Below are 22,004 nucleotides of genomic sequence, written 5' to 3' on the forward strand. Positions count from 1 at the left end.
AATTATGATTTATTATGTGTTGATCACATTAAAAAAATTGCCAGAATTTATATCAAATTGCTGGACAATAAGAATGTGAAATAAAGCTCAGTGATATAAAATCTTATTATATTGCTTATTATTAACTCTTAAAAATTGTATATATTAAAAGAAATTCTTTAATAAAATCCTCAATATTTATTAATAATATTATTTTCATAAATCATATTGAAAAAATTATTTAATAAAATTAATTAAAATTAAAATACGAAAAAATATTTGAACCTATTTAAATTTCCCGCTCTTTCAAAATTCAGATGTCTGCCCGAGTTGATGTTGCCATATTGGTTGACCGTTGATCTGTCGGGGAAACTAGTTGGAAATTATTAGCAAATGTTTAAGTTTTTAATTGTTCAATTGATATTAATTTCTTATAAAGCTTGTCCAGTTAAAATTTTGTTTGCAATGTGTGAGAAGATAAAAATAAAATATAGAGCATATTTGTAATCAATAAAAAAGAATTATAACGTGTATGTATATAGTAATGAGAAAAAATAGTCAGTGAGCTAAAATAATTTAAAAAAAATTTATTTTTAAATATATTCCTAAAATTAATCACATGCAATATATCATGTACATGTCAAGAATCTCATAAATCTTTTTTTTTTCATTTAATTCGTTTCTATCTTTTTGTCTTTGTCTTTCTTTTTCTTTCTTTATGTTTCTTCACTTATCTGACTGTCTAATCGTTTCTCTTTCCTCGTCTCTCCTTGCCATTGTGTTTCGCTGAATCGTTCCTCGTGGCGTTCGCGTTCCCGAAGACACCGTGGCCAGACCTCGCAGCACTGCGATTGTGCGACGTGAACGAGTGTGTGTCGAATAGCTAGGACGCCGAGAGTACAGGTGCAGGTGCGGGTGCGCGTATAGTGTGTCGTACGGGACGCGAAGACGTGGGTCTGAACGAAGTAGGTGTGCGAAGTTGGCGACACGGTTCCATTGGTGTCGATAGTTGCAGAATGGACGGTAACACGGATCCACCGTCGGACGTGACAGCAATGGATAGTGAGAATAATAAAAGATCAAAGACTCAACGAAATTCTAATGATATGACTAATACTGCATCATCCGGGACGACTACCTCTAGTGCCACATATTCTACGACGCAATCCGATCAACCAAGAGAATATTGCAGTCAACGCTCAATAAGGGCTGGTTCAGCTTCTCCACTCCCTACAAATTCCTCCTCGTTGTCTTCTTCGTCGTCATCGTTATCATCCTCCTCCTCCTCCACACCGCCACTACAGCCGGGGTGTGGCTGCGTTGCTGCCACTGTCCTCGAACCTGACGAAATTACTATCAGCATCACGCCGACCACCGGTGGACAATTTGACCTTACAGTCGATCGTACTGATACCGTTGAGAACCTTAAGAAGATCATCTCGAAGAGGCTGAAGGTCGCAAAGGAACGTATTTGTTTACTACATCGTGAAAGGTTGGTATATCGAAATAGTAAATATATATATATATATATATATATATATATATGCACAAATAAATTCATAATATATATGTATATGTATACATATATATATTTATATGCATATATATACACATATTATTATCGTTTTAATTATTTGTCGTTAACGTTTTTTAATTTCTTGTAATGAGATAAAGAAAATGGAAGCATTTGAATCATGTGCTTTTAAATTATCAATAATTAAAAGATCTATATGAATTTTTCACAAATTAATTTTCAAAAAATATATAGACGTACTTGCATAATATTCCTTGTTAAAAAGAAGAGTGTGTGGAAAAAAAAATGGTGAGTGTATGTGCATGTACAATATCGGTGCGTTGTATATGGTGTAGCTGAAAAAATGCGAGAGCAAGAACAAAAACAGCATCGACACGATGAAAAAGAGAGTGGGCATGATATTCGTAGGCGTCGTGGGGGCCGCTGCACGAACTGATCCTCTATGCAAGCACGCGAGAGAAACATGGAGAGGAAGGCTGGCATACCATAAACTCGAAGTAGAAGGTGGAGGTGGTATAGATAGAATATCTCGAGAATCGCGTCTTGTAAAGTGGAACAGTGACAGCCTTCTGCAAAAAGAGATAGAAGAAAAAAAAAATTATTGGATGGAAACGACAAGGCAGATTATTCCCATACTCAAGATCATTGAAATTTTTTTTTTTTATTATTCTTTATTGGTTTACATATCTTCATTTTAATAATCAACATTCAATTCTTTTACTAGCTATAATTTTTAAAATAGTGACATGAAAGGACAATGATAATAATATTTTGCTATTTTGCTATACTTTACTAATTTGTTATAAATAGTTTTTAAAATTTTTATTTTAATTTTACAAATGTAGATTTTAAAATTTGAAATTTTCAGATTATTATTTTAATATAATTATAATTAACGCTTTTAATGAAAGTCACATCTTGTATTCTAAAATTGTATCAAAGAGAAACAAATATCCATTATTATTTACTTGTTCATTTTGTCTGTCAGTCCACTTTTGGTAATGTTCACAGTTCTTTGTTATTATATATTTAGTGCATTTTGTGTTTGAATCTCCCCTGTGTAAATATGACACGTATATATATGGGAATTCGTTCATTATTTTGTTTCTATTTTATATTATAACTCCTCGAGCGCATACGTATCGTATTAATTGCAGAATATATTAACGATTATATTTATATTACTATTGTTTTATGTTATGTTATGTTTTTTATCAGTTTTAATATTTTTATTACTAGTAATTAATAGTTTTATTATTTTTATTATTTAATTAATATTTTTTAGTTTTTTTGGCATTTTATATTATATGAATTACATTGTTTCTAATTTACTTTATAATCTATATTAATTCTTTTCAAAATTAAAAAATATTGTCATTCATGTATAAATTAATTTTGATTAATTATTTATAAATTAATTTTTGAAATTAAAAAGAATGTATTTTCTAATCAATTGCAAGTTAAATTTATATAAAGATAACTGTACCTTTCGTGCCATATTAAATACTTATTTGTCATCAAGAAATATTTTATATTTGTTATTTATTCTTATATATATAAGGAATATTTTCATCCAATTAATTTTATCATTAAAGATCATTCATTTTTCATTATCAAAATCTTTTTTCATTATAGCAAAATAAAAAAGTAAAATAAAATATGTTTACAATTCTATAATTAAAAAGGATTATAAAGTATAATTACATGAATCAAAGATTATATACGGTTCCCTTCTATGACCTTAAAGTCATCAAGAAAAAAACATTATTTATCATATTACCGATAAGAATGTTCCCATATTATCTTTATATATTTATATTTGCTCAGATATAGTTTATTTTTAGGTATTCTTGGCATGTTTTTTTTTCTCATTATAATATCGGTCTGTGCCAAAAATATATAATTTGATTTTTTTTAAATTATACTACATGTACGTGTTGCATTATCCATCATTGTAATTGTTTTATTCACAATTGTATGCGAAATGAAATCGTATAATTTTTTATCTAAATAAATAGTTTCTATATTTTATTGATTCATTCAATAACCAAAAAATCTTATAGATATATTTATTATCATTCCAGAAATATAGTATTTAGTATTTTAATTATTTTTTAATTTAAAAATTTATTTTATACATATTTAATTTTCATGAAACCATACATTAAAATTTTAAATTGGTTGATTTGGGAATAAGAATAATATTTTTTGAACGATGGTTTTGTAATAACCAGAAAGATTTAATCGTACCAGAATATTTGCAAAAACCGTTAAATTTATTAGAATCCGTGTGAGTGGCACCAGGATCGCAAAAATTCGCCGCGATTTCATATTTGATGTTCAATTAATAGAGGTCTCTGTTGAATCAATTTATCAACTAGAAATTCAATTCTATAAAAATATTAATCTATGAAAACAATGTTAATTAAAGTCTGCCTTAAATTTCGTTTTCATAATAATGATAATTTATTAATTTTTATAATAATGATAATAATAATTTTTTTAGTAAAGATATTTTACAAATTTATGGAATATATATTTGTGCACAATTGAAATTAATTATATAAATGTTAATGAAGAAATGTTGGATATTTTCATGATAATTTCAAAAACTTTTTATATTATTTTTATATATGTATATTATGTATATAATTTATATATATATATATTAATATATATTTTCAATATACTTTCAATAACTTAATACTTCATAATGATAATAAAAAACTTTTCTTGGAAACATATTCTATAATTTATGCTGTTTTTTTAGCAAAAGTGTAGTTAATAAATTTCAGATGGACGTTATTCTGTATTGTATAATCTGATATACGTATAATAATGACGTAACATCAACTGAATTTTCTATATTGACTAAATTCTAATAAATTTCTTAGATCTGCCTTTTATTATTAATAAACAAATATATTTAAATAATATATTTATAAATTAAGTTAAATAAATTAAAAAATGAAAATGAGAAATCATTAATACATACATCAAGTTTATTAAACATATTCTAATGAATACACAAGGAAAACAGAAATAAGGAATAATATGAAATGAAATAAAATATTGATTTTGATATTTGATTGAATTTAAAATAGTTTTTAAATTCAATATCAATATATTTTTTGTTCTATTTTCCTAATTTTCTTTTAATAATATACATATCTTCTAAATATAAAATATATAAATAATATGTTTATATAATTTCTATTTAATTAAAAAAATAACTTTAAAAATTATGAATTACAAATATTTGTATTATATTATCAGATATATAAATATACTACGGAAAGAATTGTATAATGACTGTGACATTATATATATATATGAATTTGCGGTTTCAATATTTAATTTATAATATACGATTTATCATATCGTCTAATTTCGCGAATCATATTATTTTATTACCATAACATGATAATATAATTAGTGTTAATATCATCTAAATTTTGAAAATAGTAATATTATAATTTATATAACTATATATAACTGTATTAGAGTTTTTAAGAATTATCATAAATTATCTTTATTTATTTATGAATTTTATATATAATATTAAAAATAGATAAAATATTTCTACATTGATAATTAATATCTTATAATTTATGAATTATAAAATATAATTTGAATGGCTAGATTTAGAATTAGATTAAAAGAGATTTTGTAAAATTGTTGTGATAAGAGATAACATTATAGATTATATTAGAATTATTCACAATAATTAAAAAATATATCGTAGAATAATATATTTAATTTAAAATTCCACAATTTTTACGATAATTTTATCAATATTGAAATAATTTTAAATTTGTATTTTAGACAATTGCGCGAGGGAACACTTGAGGAAAATCGTTTGCAAGATGGCAGTCGACTCACATTGCTTCCGAGCGTAGAAACCGGCCTATTAGTAAGTTAAATGCATGTTCTGATAATAAAAAATTTAAAAAATTTTTTTGCCAAAATCCACAGAAAAGTTTTCATAAAAGAAAGAGAATGTAAAGATATGATTTAAATAAACGCAGTTAACTTCGTTCGTCGTATCATTGGGTCACTTGGTTTCTCGGTCAATGTATCGTCAGCGCTTTATATTCCAGTACTATTGCGTCATATTTTTCTTTGCTGATCTCGTAGTATTCTTTACATGCATTACGGCATCTTAAAGGTATTTCATTACACACAAAGTTTTTTTAATCTTTCTGATAGACTGTATATTTTGATTTATATTAAGAATATATTGCATATATAAAATTTGTATTTTGAATGACTCTTACAAAATTTTTTCTGTATTAGGAAGGTTCAATTCTTAGAAAAGTTTAAATTATATATAAAGTAAGTTGTCAAGATTTCTATCGAAATGCAGTTTATCATCTATATCATATCTATATATATGTACTAAAATAGATAAATGAAATTCTGTCACGTTTGAAAAATTAATTTAATTAATCTTAAATTCTTTATCCATTTATAAATCTTAAATAATTTTTTATTTATTTTATAGTTTCATCTTTCTGTATTTAATATTCTATCAATTCAAATGAAAAATAAGGCTCTTTAATATAATTTTCTATTTTTTAATTGATATTTTCATTTCCAGAACAAAATCAAAAGAATCTAGCTAACAATCTCTGCTAGGTTATTCCATTTGAATCGATAAAAGAGAAGCTATGCATATATCGACTGCACGTGCATACACAAAGAAATAATCTCTAGGTACTGGCAACAGCGCCGACACTACAGGTCCTTATCGCGACCGAGACTCGTTCGCATGGCTGTCAAGGGGACCGCCCGCTCGGTCACCCGCAGTCAATTTTAAAGTGTGCCCATGTGTAGCATGTGTAAATGTGTGTAGCTATGCCGTGTGGATCAGGATAACTGCTAACGCTACATTGCCTATACATATTTGCTATTCTTTCGTGGGTAGTTACGATAAAGCAGGGCGAGACTAACGTCGATTTTGTTCATAGTTGGCCAGCCTGATTGATTTTTTCCTAATTAAAAATATTTTTTTAGATCGATATATACTTTTTATCTATTTTTTATCTATAGTTTTACTTTTATAATAAAAATAAGATTCTTTATATATTAATTCTCCTTAATAATATAAAAGAATATATTTTTATATGTTGTAAAAACATTTACAACAGTTCATTCATAAGCAAATGCTAACGGTTCTTGACTTTCACTTGAAAAAAAAAAGTACTAAATATCGAAGTTCTCGACCTTTGAAATTAAAAATTTTATGTCTTATATTCAAATAATTTATATTCATGTTTAGTGAAAAACAATAATCTGAAAATGCGCATAAATATCGGTTTTTCTGGTTTGAAAAATAAAAGATGAAATTGATCATAGATGTATAAATATTAAAATGTAAAATATTATTGTGTAACATATGAAAACTTTATTAAACATTAAAAGTTAAAGGTTTAACAATTCTGGTAATGTTTGCTTAATTGAAAGAAAAGTTTTATTGATTGATTATGAAAATTCTGTGAAACGGTAGAATTTTTTTAATGTTTTCGCAATTTTCAGAATCGCAATTTATTTTCAGAAAAATGTATGTAGAAATTACATTTATAAATAACATAAATAATACTTAAATAACAGGCTTGAATTTGAAATATTACTTTTATAGTGATTTAATTAATCGTTGCTAAAAATTTTGTTAATAAATAAAGATCGAAATAATTAATCATATTATCAAAAAAACAAATATTATTCTGGTTTAACAGATTAATGAAAATAATATTTGTTTTTTATAATAATCAAAAAATTATATGAGATCACTGTTTATTTTTTATTCATAGATAGTTTAACTTATATTTTCAATAAATTTAATAAATAATAAAAGATATTTTTAATGACTTTAGAAAATGATCTTAGAGATTAGAAAATAAACTCTGTTTCATTAAATTCTAAGTATTGTGCAAAAATTTTGAATACATGTTTTGAAAAAATAGGAAGCGAGATTTTGATTATGTATCTTTAAATACATTATATTAAAAAACGAATTCTTATAATTAAGATAAAAATAATCATATTTCAATTCTATAATATAATAAAATTATTAAATTATTAAATATTTAGTTTATATATTATAAATTGTTCAATAATATATTATTTTTAATATTATTTTATACTTCTAACAAAAATCTATTTGCATGTACATTCAATTGGAAATGTCCAATATGGAATATATATTAATGCAAATTATTCATGTTTTTTTTTAACATTTTTGCTATTATTTTCAGTTGACATTATAAATTGTAAACATTCATGTAATTATGCTCTTATTACTATCTGAAATTCTTTTTTTAAAACATATTTTATTTTGCTATATTACTTAGCGTGTCCTATCGAGACATGGTAGGAAAGATCTAGGAAAGATCTGGATGGGGGAAAACTCGAATACGACTCGTAATGTTTTTGGCTTGATAGCAGGTTGCGTCTTAAGCGTGGCGCCACTAGCTTCCTTGTGTTGCAATATTCATGATACTATGGCAGAGATTTTTTGATTTATATTAATTATCGAAATATATAGGAATATCTCTAGATTAATAAATCACGAATTCTTTACAATTAAAATATAAGATTCAATTATTATTTTATTAAAAAAAGTTTTAAAGAAGTTTTAAAAAATAAAAATGAATATTTTTACAGAAATATTAATTGAATATATTTATGATTATTAATGAGTGAATTACAGAATTATACTATTGACCTATTATTTAATTATTTTCCAACTGAAAATTATTTTCCAATGGAAAATTAGATAAAAAAAGAAGTATGTGATTGAAATGGTATTGAAAGTCCATTCATAGAAACTGAGATTCTCTGTAAACGGAGCACAAGCAAATTGAATTACCAAATATACGATGACCGTCAGTGAAAGGAAGTCCGTTAGGTGTATCGAGGGATGCCTATCTGTGTCGTCTAGGGTCTGAGCCGCGGTTCGCGAGGTTTCCCCTCTTCTGCAGGTCTTCTCGCGTTTCCATCTCGTCATCGTCTTATCGATTCAATTTCATCTTTTATTTGAATAAATATACCGATTCTATGAAAAAAAAAATTATCGAATTATTATTCAGAATCATTAAACATATTAGGATTTAATTTAAATATATCAGATTCTGTTCGATTTTCCAAAAAATAAGTTTATGTAAGAATATATAATGACTTTAAAAAAATCAATGCTTTTAAAGAAAAGTGATATATGTATATATTAGTATAATATATGTATATATTAGTATAGTATATATTAGAATTTTGATCTTCCATATAATGGAGTTTTCTTAATTCTTAAATTTAAAGTTGATTGATTACATAAATGGAAGAATACAAAAAATGATTTCAGATTCAGATGCAGGATCAAAAAGTTAATCGAATAGAGTTTGTTAATCCATACGGTTTCCTCTTTAGCTTCCTCTTTGAGGTTGTTGCCTCTTATTCTGTAAAAGTATTTTAAACGTCATTTAGCAGTAAAGATTTGATCGAATTATTTTTATGAATAGTTTTGCATAATCATTTCTTTTTTATTACGAAAAATAATTTGAATATATTATAATAATAAAAATATGTAATGCACAAAATAAAAAAAATTAAAAAAGATTAGGCTTTGATTAATATAAATATTTTCAGGCACAACGACCGGAACAAAGTGTGATGCAAGCATTAGAAAGTTTAAATGATTCTCAAGTGAACGATTTCCTTTCTGGCAAAGCCCCTTTGAATCTTACCATGCGATTGGGGGATCACATGATGTTGATACAATTACAATTATCCACTGTAACTCCGGCCTCACCAACAGCCAATCAAACAACTAATAATACAACCGGATTAACTATCGGTGGAAACAGTTCTAATGGATCTAACTTATCAACCAACCATGTTTCAACTTCTTTGCAAAGTAGACGATCTACTGTCCTGGCTGCACGTTCTAATAATTCTGCGAAATTACAAAGTGGTACTGCAGCTGCGAGGACATCTTCTTTGATAAGCAGTTTGGCTTCAGCATTACATGCAGCAGCCAGTTGTAGTACCAGTCTCTCGACAGCTACTACTACAACTAGTCCAGTTTGTTCGAGTCGTGCTACAACTGTTTCTTCCATTTCCTCGTCGTCCTCGTACTCACCAATTAGTCCTTCACATTCGTCTCTTTGCGCTAATCAACCACCATCCGCTCGAAATAGTAACAGCCATGGCTCAATATCGTCTAATGGAAATTCTAATGCCTGTCAATCTTGCCTTCTATATCACCATCACCATCATCATCATCATAGTCATCATCATCACCATCACCATCATCATCACCATCATCACTCAAGAAATAAACCTATCAGTTTATCCAATAGCAACCAATCTCTTTCATCCTCTATGGACCATTTGCAACAATCTACCTCTACAGGACACGGATGTATAGAACCAGTATCCTATGACATAATTCCGCCGAGAAAAAAACTCTGTCCTGCTCATCATCATGGTCAACAATCTAATGATACAGACTCCTCAAGAAGTAATATAATGGATGGCGATATCAATCTCCAGAGTCCTACTTCTTCATTAACTGAACAAAATTCAAAGGCTGCAACTTTAGACACCAGGGCGCTAGCTGAAGCTTCTCGTAACTTGACGCAGAAACTGAAGCAACTCTCTTCTGAGGTACTCACCTCACGGGTCGACCTCGCAGAGGTATACATTGTTACCGATGCCAGTTCCCCCTGTGTACTTTTTCATATATACCTTAGAATGTGTATTTATTAAGATCCTAAGAGACAGAAATTGTGAAATATTTTTTTGATTTTCATAATAGCATTATATTTTAATGATTCATATTATAAAAAAAATTTATTAAAGAATCTCTTAGGTTTTTAAATATATTTTTTTTTTATTTTGTCCTCTTTCTTTGATTGTATGATTTTTTTTATAATTGCATGCAATGTAAAATAAAAAAATATGTAAAATAAATCAATATATATTAGTAATATTTAATACATATATGTATATTATGAAATTAATATAAATATTTTTTTATAAATTTTATTTTAATATAATCATATAAAATTTTTTAAACATAGGAAAATGCAAGACGCAGACAAGGTGCAATAATAGAGAGTATGCATCATCATGGAAAAGGTGTATATTCTGGTACATTTAGTGGGACCTTGAATCCAGCTCTTCAGGATAGACATGGACGTCCTAAACGAGATATAAGTACCATTATTCATATTCTTAATGATTTATTATGTGCTACACCAGCTGCCACTGCAAGTCATTATAGGCATCATCATAGACATACTAGCAATCGCCAACAGTCATCAACCTCTCCGTCCTCGAATGGAGTGACAACTAATGTGAATGGTGCCTCTACGTCTATTGTTGGTTGTCACAATTCCTCTAATCCTGGTTATTCTACTGGTATTTAATCTTAAAAATATAGCTTAAACAAATTTAAAACTATATCACAAAAAAGATTTATAATTTAATTATTTATCATTATAGAAGAATTATCGAAAGAAAATGAAGCAACTAAAGGAAAAATGAGACGTCTACGATTAGTAATGGAACAACGACGTGCTAGAAGGAAAGCTAGAAGACAAGCTGGGGCAGCACCATATACTACACAATGGGCGGCGGTAACACCAGATCCAGATCCAAACCATGATCCAAACACGTCAAGTACCACTGCAAATGCAACAGAATCTCAAAACGAGCCAGACTTGCAACCTTGTAGTCCTGAACCAGTTGTAGCTTGAACATGTGATTTAACGAAGAGTAGTAATTATATAATGTAAATCCAATTTTTAACTAGCACACTGATTTATTGAAGAGCAAATGGACAGATTCTATCGCTTTTCACCGCATATATTTGCTTTTTTATACCAAGAAGAATTCATTTTGAACTAATTTCCACTAATTTTATTTATATAAAAAAAAATTAAAAAATTGAAGTTATTTTAATTACATTTAAAAAGATTGGGCATATTATCTTATTCTTAACATATGAAATATTGCAATGAAATGAATGAAAATGAAAAAACTCTTGTTGAAAATTGTAAGCTATAATTGTATATATACAATATTCTCTTTTTCCATTTTCAGTATTGTATATGATATATATACCTCCAATCCAAATATATACTTAAAATATTTGGATTTTGGTTGAAAAAACTCATAAATTGCAAAAATCATAGCAATATTATGTGACAAAACAACGTGCAATGTTAAGCATGATATAGAAATTATCAAATAGAAATTTAATAGAAAAAGAATATTCTCAAAAATAATTAAACTGCATTAAAGAATTGTTTTGTCTATTACTCAGGATTTGATCATAGCTGACAATAATTGTAGTCAATGAATGAATCAATGTAGCCAGCATATAATAAAAAAAAAAAAATCGACAAATGAATGAAAATGGAAAAGAAAAAAAGAGTTTAATATAGAACAATTTTGATAAATCTTGGAGAATCAGAAAGGACTCGTCACTTTGATCATTGATTATCATTTCCTGTCGGTATCGACATATACTCAAGTTCAGTAGACACAAGTAGATAATTTTAAACTCGTATATTTCCGCGAATTGCAGGAAAGACTGTTACAAAAAGCAATGTTACATATTTGCTCATGATTGAAAACTTCGAAAATTTATTATTAAAAAAGAAAAAAATTCTTTTTCTTTTTTTTTTTCTTTTTTTCCAAAAAAAAAATGTTTTCTGTAGACTGATTGAACTCTATCAGAATTAACCTTTATAAATAAAGTGCACTTTGTGATCATTAGTATATTCATAAACTTTTATCTATCAATGAATAGAAAGTTGAAATAAATCATAAATCATTTTTTCTTTATATATTTATTAAGAAATAAAAAATATCTTTGAATAGTGATATTTAATCTTCGTGCTTAATATATTATCGATAAAATCTAACCTGCGATATTGATCAATCAGTTCATATTTTAATAATCTCGTATTGGTTCCAATGAATTTAAAATGAGAATAAATTGGATTTTTAACTTGAGATATTGTCTTATAATTTTGATTATTTTATTCAAAAATTATAATCATTATAATATCAATATTTGACAAGAAAAAAAAAGAAAAGAGAAAAGAAAAGAAGGAAGCGGAAATTTGAAGCACGTAAAGAAATGGTCCTATAATTAGAATTAGATAATCCTATCGTATGGCTCCACAGCCAAACTTTAATTAAGTTTTATTAGGTACTAAATAATATAATATCTGATAGTGTTCTAAGTTACTTAGGAAAAAAAAAATATTACTATTATTATATTATTATCATTATTACAGCTGCAGTTTTACAAACTGGCTCAATATTGTAACATATGATTATCGAATTTTATCGAATACCAAAATAAATAAGATTGCTTGCTAAGCTAAAAAAAAAGGAATGAAGTTCATCTTTAAGTCTTGTTTGAATGTGACATCATCTGTTGAGTGTTTGTTATTGTTATTACTGTTTATTGCTTGTGTAAAAAAAAAAGAACTGCTGATGCTGTTTTGTTCTACATTTATTATTAATTATTATTAATTTTTAAATTAAGGCATGTTATTTTGGAAATATTTGTTTCGTTTTAGTTTATAAGAAAAAAAAAATATATATATATATATATATATATATACACACAAATATGATTTAAAAAAATATGAAATTGATTAAAGTTATTAATTTTTAAATTGTTTATTTAAGTTACGTTTTGAATCATACAATTGTATAAACTTATTATTGAAACTTAAAACTATGATTATAATGGATTTTCTTGACAAACTAACATTCTAATGAATAAATTGGAAGTCATCGGATAAATGCAACAAGCGATTACACTGAATACATGTTTTAACAAATTCATTATAATTATAAAAATTCTGAAACAACTGACAAAATGTTAGTTTGTACATGACATTCATAATAAATAATATTGATGTTTCTTAAAAAATCCATTTTTGAAATTTTTACGCTTAAATAAAATGAAAAAAACAAATAAATGATATATTTGTTTAAAAAATAAGATTCAGAAAATTTCATGCACTATTTAAAGAATTAAAAAACGAACCCAATAAATCTATAAATACTAATAGAATATCAATCCATACATTATATTATATATTAAATAAAATTAAAGAATTTAATCTCTAAGAATCAAATATTTGTCTATGAACTTCTGCAAAAAGAAATTTGTTTTATCACGTTAAAAATATATTTCATTTATTCATAAATTTAAATATTTATATTTTAAAATATAATCCATAGCAATTAAAATAATAAATAGATTAAATTTAAACTGAAATTTAAAATAAAATTAAAAAATTATAATTGAGTTTATATTAGTCAAATGTAATAATTAAGATTAAAAATAATAATTGATAACTAATATAAAATTAAAAAATAAATGTAAAAAAAAATTTTTTGATATCAAATAATTAGCTACTATTAAATAATAGCGATATCTTCAAAATTAGATTTATGTAAATTGTGTAGTGAACCATTAAATCTCAAGAACAATTAAATAAGAAAAAATTGATCAAAAGATTTCGTCGCGCTTTAATCCAGTCAGATAATCTTTAATCCGTAGCTGTGTAGATAAAAAAAATCAATTGATCGTTACGTTTATTAAATAATATTATATTATGCAAGATCAAGACTATTATATTTACAAGTTTCGTAAAAATCTGTACATAACAAAATATAACAAACATATTTTGGTAAGTAATATAATTATTGTATTTTGCTAAGTATTTTTTCAATTACTTTTTTTGTAATTTCACAAACAATATTTTTTTTTTAATTAATATATTTTGTTTTTTAATTTCAGACAAAATTTTTTTTTATTGAAAAAGAAATTTTTGAAGTATATTAATTATAATTGATAACTAATATAAAATTAAAAAATAAATGTAAAAAAAAATTATAAAATTTTTCATCATTTCAATATTATTATTTTTTTATATAAAAAGAAAAGAATACATGATAAATGTTTTTATTATAAATTTTTGACTAAACATTTTGATTATTATTACTAAGAATATTTTGAATCTTTGAGTTTGATGTTTTAAATCAAACAATAAATACAATATTTTTTTAATAATTTTGAAAAATATATGAATTATAAGTATAATTTCTCTTTTTTACTTACAATTATAACAAAAAAATAATTATATACATATTTTATTCAAAAAATATAAAATCTTGGCCAGATCAAAGTACTTAAGATTAAAGTACTTTAAATAGAAAAATTCATTTTAATTACATTTAATATACATACATTTATGTTATAAAAATTTTGAGTAGTTTAGAATAGATAATTTTTTTCAATAAAAGTTTTGGCACTTTACTAACCTTATATACTATTATTTTATTACCATTAAAAGATGTAATGTATCCATTGAAAATATATATTAGAATTGTATTCCAAGGTAAGTATTAGATTAATAATTGCCTTATTATTATGAATGTAGTATGTTCGATTTAAAAATATACAAGCTATTTATTTACTTAATTATTACTATTATTATTAATTTAATATAAAAAAAATCAGAAACAATGAACAAAATTATACTCTTTGAAGAGCAGGATAATATTAAATATACATTTAAAATTTTAATTGCCAAATGAAGAGAATTTTTTAAAAACTGAACAAATTTATCCAAAAAACACATATATAATAATTAAATACTTACTTATTATATATTATTATATTCCAATATTGTTACATAATATTCTTACAATAGATATTCCTATTTTATACAATTTTTTGAATTTTGAATAAAAGCGGATTATTAAGACATTATAATAGAATAATATATAACCATAAAGGAAATTTATAAAAAATTTAGTTTAATAAATATTTGTAAATTATTTATATATATATAAAATATTATATATATATATATATATATATATATATATATATTATAAAATATGAATAAATATGCATATTAAATAAATAAATAAATAAATAAATACTATAATATTCAAATTTTTGTAAATAAAATTATTATAGATTTTCATTTCTTGATTAATTTTCTCATCTAAGCTAACAAAAAATCTTTTTGTGATAGATTCTTTCTTTCAAATTTCATAGTTTTAAAAAATATCAAAATAACATTATATATAATGTTTTATATAATGTTATTTTATGATTTTATTGTAAAATATGGAACTTTGAATATTGAATGTATTCTAATAATTTTATGCAGTTTAAAAAACAAAATACAATATATATACATATGTATGTATATGTGTATATATTCATTATCATAAAAATATTTTTGTTTTAATGTTATTATGCAATAATTCGTTATATAAACAATAACTTATCAAAACATCCTATTATCATACAAAAAAATAAAGTTCGTGCAAGTTCGATCATTTGCAAGAACGAATTCGTGCAATTTCTAAAAAGAAAAATACATGCAATGTAACAAATCGAGAGAATAAGAATAAGAATTTATTTATTTAATCATTTTAACGTATTTATCAGAACGTTAATTCATTAAAATAAGTATAACCTAAAAAATTATATTACAATAATATTAAAAATTATTTTTAAAAAAAGAAGAAAATTATTATTTTAATAAATCGAGTTGTTACATGTACAATAAGCATTAAAATTTCAAATAAAATATTATTTTATAATAATAATTTCTTTGAAGAAATTTTTAGTGTATAATTTCAAGGAATGGAATTACAATGGTATATTTTAGTGTTACATATATATTCAGCGCTTAAATCTCATTAAATTCTAATTAAAATAATTACTATATGTCAATTTTTTTAATAGTATTGCACTTTTGTTCTATAAAATTTTTTTATCTAAATATTATTACAAAATTAATTATAGTACTATACTCTAAGTAAATTTGTTCCTTTGAATTTTATTGGTGGCACATATTTTATGATAGATATCTGTTTTTAATAAATCTATTAATTTTTCTTATTCAATCATAAAAGAACTTATAAATTATTTAATAAGTATAATTTTTTATATTAATTTTGGCTAAAAATAAATTTTCTCTTATTTTATATATAAATATATATATATAAAATAAGAAAATATTGTATATTTTATATATAAATTTAGTATATTACATCAATACTCTACAATTAATAATAATATACATGGTATGTGCAATATGTATAAAAACTTCAAAATTCATTATGAATCTTTAATTTATTTAACATATGATTTGATTGCTCAGTCAAATATTATCAATAAAAAAAGAGAATTCCAAAGTGTTTATTAAAAATGCAAAAGATATTTAACAAATTAATTCTATTTTAATAGTGGATATTTTGGAGTTTGCTTAATGATATATTATGTATGTAGAATAAAAAGATTTTTATAAGATGCTTATATTTTCAATTAATAAAAATTGGACGGGATAAAATGGCGAAATGTTTGTAATTTATGAATAAAAGATTATTTTTAAAATAATCTATAACTTTAAAAAAAAAGAAATTATAAATTTAACATTCGCCATACATCTTCCGGATTTTATTTTTGTTTATGGCACAACATTGGTGCAGTTATGGAGGTTTCATTGAACATCTTATGTTTAAATAGAAAGATATTGTATATTTTGGCAGCTTCAATTTAGTTACTTTTACAGCCAATAATATCGCATATATCCGAAAGTACGAATATTAGGAAACAAAATAGCACCTAAACAGAGAGCGTAAAGACGCTTTGATTGTCTAATATAAATTAATCTTTTTTGTGATAACTTTGCGACACATGTGACATGTTTTTAAAGGAGCTGCACAATGTTCGCAAGCTCCGTGACCACAAAGAAAAGCGACATTTCGACGACGTTCCATACAGATACTACACATATTTGCTTCCTCTAAATCAGCTATTCGTGTTTCTAAATAACGCAATCGTTCTAAATCTTTATCTTTCTCTCTTTCCTTATCTTGATCTTCTTCCTTTTTTTTCTCATCCAAAACATTATCTTTTATTTTTTCTTTTTGTTTTGTCAAAGAAATTTCGCCAGTTGCTATTTGGCCATCTATCAATCAAATCAAAATGATAAATTAATAATCTATCTTTATAATAATATATAGATATATTGATATTAATAATATTATCAATATTTATTATCAATTAATACCTTTCGTTTTGGCAATTCCATGACCACAGTGGGTACAGTTAATAATAGCAAGACTGCTACCAGGATTAAATCTATTTCCTTCTCTTTCTTTCATTGCGTTTGTTATTATACCTAAGCAATTGTGACACTCAGAAGCATCACCGGAACCTGAAATACATTTTCTCGTTCCATGTACGACTTCCGATTGCAACACTGTATCTATTTGATATATGGAAGATTCTGAAGTAGATGAATTTTCTATTCTGTAATACACACACATAACATATATATATAAATTTTAATTCTATGTAATTTTATAATTAACTATTAAATTATTTACTCTAATTGGTTATTATGACTTTGGTATTGATAACACCGTATCAAATTAATATATGGAGCGAGTTGAGAATCAGTTTCAAGAAGATCTAATGGTGTCTTATTTTTTGAATTTCTTGCATGTTCCAATAAAGTACAACTTCTATCCATATTCACTAGGAAACAAACTAATGCAAGTTCTGTTTTCACGCCTTGTCTTGCTAAATTTTGCCATATCTATAATAAACTTTATTTAAATAATATAATCAATAAAAATAAAATTAAAATATATAAAAAAATGTAATATACTGCATAAATAAGAGGCGACTCTTGACAACTTTCAGGCGTAGGAACTACATTGCTTTGATTAGGACTCTTCACTATTGCAATATGTATCACTGTATCTCCATCTGCATCTATGCTAGCAATATCAGCATTATGATGAACTAGAAACTCTACTAAAGCCCAGTGTCCTTGAGAAGTGGCTAGATGTAAAGGAGTTTGACGCCGATTGTTTCGTAAATCTACTTTTGCGTTTCCACCATTCGAAGAAAGAAGTATGGCGGCTACATCTTTATGGCCATTCAAAGCTGCAAGATGTAATGCTGCAAAGCCATCTTCTTTTTTAACATCCACTAAATATCTTGCTCGTGCCATTAATTTCTCTGTTGCACTGTACCAAAATATATATATATATATATATATATATATATCAAATATATATATATATATCTTTAATTAAATCTCTAAAATAACAACATGAAACATAAGTATACTTACTAAGCATTACCCTTCAAAGCAGCATGATGTAGCACATTAAAGCCTCGTTTATTTCTTAATGTGAAATCCACTCTTTCACATGAACAAAGAGCATCTATGATATCCAAAGCATCTTTTCCAATAGCATCGTGTAACGCTGTGTCTCCATAGGAATCTTGGAGATTAACATCGCAATGATGATGTAATAAAACTTTTACGCACTGAGCATGTTGTTTATTCACGGCCACATGCAATGCACTACATTTGCCATTGTTCACAGCATTGATTGCTGCACCACGTGAAAGAAGCAATTCCATTATTTCCGGTTGATTTCTATGAAATAAAAAAATTCTTGTAATTTCAAAAGCTAAATATTTAAAATTTAATAATTATTTAAAATTTAATAAATTTTGTAACAAACCCAAAAGCAGCATAGTGAAGAGGTGTGTCTCCATCCTCATCAATAGCTCGTAAAGATGCTCCAGCATCCAGAAGAAGAATACAGAGATCTTTTTGTCCTTGATGAGCTGCTACTTGTAGACAAGTTTTTTTTCCCCCTCCTGGTCCACCAGCTCTTGCATCCACTCTACCAGGATATTTTTTGAGAAATTCTTGAACTGCAGATACTCCTGCCTCTCCTCTAGCTGCATCTCTTAATAGTTTTTCAACTTCTGTATCAACACCTTCAGCTATATAAATAAAAATAAATTGTAGTTTTTATATTAAGATAACTTACAATTGATAGAATATGAATATACCTGTCCAATCTCGATTTCTATTTGATTCATCCTGTATAGTAACAGTTTCTACTCCAGGAGGAACAGGAGAAACACTTAAAGGATTGAATGTCCATGTGTGACCATCTAAAGCAACTCTTAAGTCTCCATCAGAATATATTTTGATTATTTTTCCAGTTTTTCCTAGAGCCTACAAATTTTCTTATGATAAAATCAAGTAATTAGAAAATTAATAAACTTACATTTTTCATCACATCTATCCATTCTCCATGACCTTGTTGATAAAGTTTAACTGCACATAAATCGGTTTTTACTTTAACTATATCTCCTAAAGAAAAAGTATCTTTGCTAATAATTTTTGTCAGTGTACCCGGATGAAAAGTCCATCTATTGTTACATCCTTCAAATTGTATACGGACATCACCCTTGTCCGTAATACGATGAACTCTACCGATTTTACCTATATATTCAGCCATACGTGGATTCCAACCGCCATGACCTTCTTGCATTTCTTTTAATGTCTCTACATCAACCAATACTTTTATTTTATCTCCAACATTAAACGTTGAGTGACGTGGACTAGATACAGATAAAGGAAAACCACTCTTAATTGAAGTTATATTGGTTCCGTTATCGGATACTGCTATTATTTGTTGTCCAAGAAGTGGAAGATGCTCTTTATAATATGTACCAGCTGTAGCTTCTTCTACATAACATAAATCAACACAACCTTTGTATCCGAGACGGTAAACATTTGTACTGCCTTTAGACCACGATACAGTTGCCACTGAACGGCTACTTTCATTGTCCCATCCACGTATATCTATAACTCTACCAGTCTTTCCTAAAATATTTGCATTTTAAAATTTTTTTTTTTACAGTATTCTAAATAAAAAAATTGAAATATTCAGCACCTCTTCCTCCATCTTGATTTCCCCATTCCCAATCAGGACCACGAATAACTTTAGCTCCTATAAATATTCCCTTTAAAGATATCTTAGAACAGCCTTCTCTTGGAGTCAATTGAATCCTATATAATTAGCAATAAAGTTCATAAACTGAATTATATGTTTAATTATCAAATAAACATATTATAATTTTTTAAAAACCAACCCCACAGAATTAGCTGTTTGAAATCTCTCAAAACAATGGTTCAGATCATGTACATCAGCCATATAACATTGAGTACATAAATCATAATCACAACATTGTATGCATTTCCATCTAATACCAATTATTCCATGTCTTTTACATCCATCACATATGATATTTGCATGTTTGATACCTATGGCTGCATTATCAAATACTAAAAGATCATAAGCTCCTTGATATCCAATTCTATAATTGCTCCTGGATCCATGATCCCATTGAACAATAACAGTTTTATCTGGTGTTCTATCAGATGGATTGGGACTAGAAGCTGAATTGCCAAAAGAAGGAGGTTTGCCAATTTCCACAATTGTTCCTGCATGACCCTCTCCACCATCTTGGTCATCCCACTTCCAATCCTGTCCACGAACCACTCTTAAACCAACTTCTAACATTTCCAAATATATGTGATCGTATATATGACCCTTTATAAAACAAATTAAGAATGGATATATTATAACTTATTTTATAAAAGAATTATTAATTTATAGTATATATATTAAAAAGATTTATTATTTAAAATTTCAATATATTCAATAAATTTTCATTAAATTTTAATTCAAAAAAAAAAGAAAGAATTCGAAAAGCATGTATATTTGAGCAAGCATACGTACATAAATACATACCTGAAATGGTCAAATCTAATAAGATATATTTTATAAATCATATACACACGTGCGGTTTTTCATGTATTTCAGTGGATTTGAAATTTTAAAGAAATATAATAAACTTAAAGTACACGAAATAATTCGCAAACAATCTATAGTTTTTGACAACATCATTAACAAGTACTACAACGAAGGTTCATTCTAATAGAATTCTGCGTCCGTGTCAATGATCGTAACCTCATAACTCAAAGATTGATCAAAGGCGCCTCTTTCGAGTAACCGCCAAGACTAATGGAAAAGTAGAGAGGAGAACAAATCTTTTTTATTAATGAAAATTTTAGTTTTGTTTAATAATCAGAATCAATTTTACTTTTACATAAATTGTCGAATTTAAGATTATGTTCATAGTAAATAGTCATTTATGTAACTTATTCGTTATAAAAATATAAATTATAAAAACTCAACAATTAGTAACATAATATGAATATACATCAAGAAAAAACATTTTTTTTTGTTTGATAATTTTATTTTTATAATTTTCTTTTACTGTTATTGATGCTGAGTTGCACTTTCTACGAAATTCTTCCTCGTGAATGAATCACTTTGCATCGATAACATAACGAGAAAGATATATAAAAAATGTAAGACATTTAAAAAGTTCAACTTATATTAAATAATGATTTTTGAATCCAATGATTATACAATATTTTTTAGATTTTATCTTTCAATCAAAATTTTATATGAAATTTTCATATTTGATTGATCTCAATTTATTATTTTATATAAATATTTCCTTATAAAAATGTTGATCATTTAT

At 25.7% G+C, this 22,004-nt stretch overlaps 2 protein-coding genes and 1 long non-coding RNA gene across 5 annotated transcripts; 1 reads left to right on the forward strand and 2 right to left on the reverse strand.

The window, feature by feature from the left end:
* Window positions 1–554: 554 nt before the first annotated feature.
* LOC122717116 lies at window positions 555–1,245 on the reverse strand. The gene is made up of 2 exons (XR_006347152.1): window positions 1,118–1,245; window positions 555–935 (listed from the first exon to the last, which is right to left on the reverse strand). It is a non-coding gene; the product is annotated as an uncharacterized LOC122717116 (long non-coding RNA).
* LOC122717115 (midnolin-A-like) lies at window positions 928–11,521 on the forward strand. 2 transcript variants are annotated; one of them, XM_043940864.1, is made up of 5 exons: window positions 928–1,471; window positions 5,339–5,426; window positions 9,155–10,204; window positions 10,591–10,930; window positions 11,015–11,521. In XM_043940864.1, exons 1-5 carry the CDS (start codon window positions 996–998, stop codon window positions 11,266–11,268), a joined length of 2,208 nt encoding a protein of 735 aa, XP_043796799.1. In that variant the 5' UTR covers window positions 928–995; the 3' UTR covers window positions 11,269–11,521. The 2 variants fall into 2 exon arrangements, with proteins under 2 accessions (XP_043796799.1, XP_043796801.1); XM_043940866.1 differs by having other exon boundaries at window positions 9,155–10,174.
* A 5,563-nt stretch (window positions 11,522–17,084) lies between these two features.
* LOC122716970 (E3 ubiquitin-protein ligase MIB2) lies at window positions 17,085–21,862 on the reverse strand. Of its 2 annotated transcripts, XM_043940578.1 has the most exons (12): window positions 21,206–21,862; window positions 20,544–21,004; window positions 20,345–20,460; window positions 19,801–20,274; window positions 19,673–19,722; window positions 19,452–19,620; window positions 19,115–19,382; window positions 18,715–19,026; window positions 18,244–18,607; window positions 17,960–18,171; window positions 17,641–17,882; window positions 17,085–17,538 (listed from the first exon to the last, which is right to left on the reverse strand). In XM_043940578.1, exons 2-12 carry the CDS (start codon window positions 20,972–20,974, stop codon window positions 17,225–17,227), a joined length of 2,952 nt encoding a protein of 983 aa, XP_043796513.1. In that variant the 5' UTR covers window positions 20,975–21,004; window positions 21,206–21,862; the 3' UTR covers window positions 17,085–17,224. The 2 variants fall into 2 exon arrangements, with proteins under 2 accessions (XP_043796513.1, XP_043796512.1); XM_043940577.1 differs by having other exon boundaries at window positions 19,673–20,274; window positions 21,206–21,861.
* Between the last annotated feature and the right edge of the window lie 142 nt (window positions 21,863–22,004).

This window comes from Apis laboriosa, unplaced genomic scaffold (assembly GCF_014066325.1).
Source record: "Apis laboriosa isolate Shangri-la unplaced genomic scaffold, ASM1406632v1 scaffold4_cov146, whole genome shotgun sequence".
Classification (NCBI taxonomy): Eukaryota; Metazoa; Arthropoda; class Insecta; order Hymenoptera; family Apidae; genus Apis; species Apis laboriosa.

Coding starts and splice junctions, on each gene's coding strand:
- LOC122717115 (XM_043940864.1), top strand. CDS start 996: ATGGACGGTAACACGGATCCACCGTCGGACGTGACAGCAATGGATAGT. Junction 1,472..5,338: donor TGTTTACTACATCGTGAAAG/GTTGGTATATCG, acceptor TTTGTATTTTAG/ACAATTGCGCGAGGGAACAC. Junction 10,205..10,590: donor CACGGGTCGACCTCGCAGAG/GTATACATTGTT, acceptor TTTTAAACATAG/GAAAATGCAAGACGCAGACA.
- LOC122716970 (XM_043940577.1), bottom strand. CDS start 20,974: ATGTTAGAAGTTGGTTTAAGAGTGGTTCGTGGACAGGATTGGAAGTGG. Junction 20,275..20,344: donor AAATCAAGATGGAGGAAGAG/GTGCTGAATATT, acceptor CAAATATTTTAG/GAAAGACTGGTAGAGTTATA. Junction 17,883..17,959: donor AGTCATAATAACCAATTAGA/GTAAATAATTTA, acceptor TGTGTATTACAG/AATAGAAAATTCATCTACTT.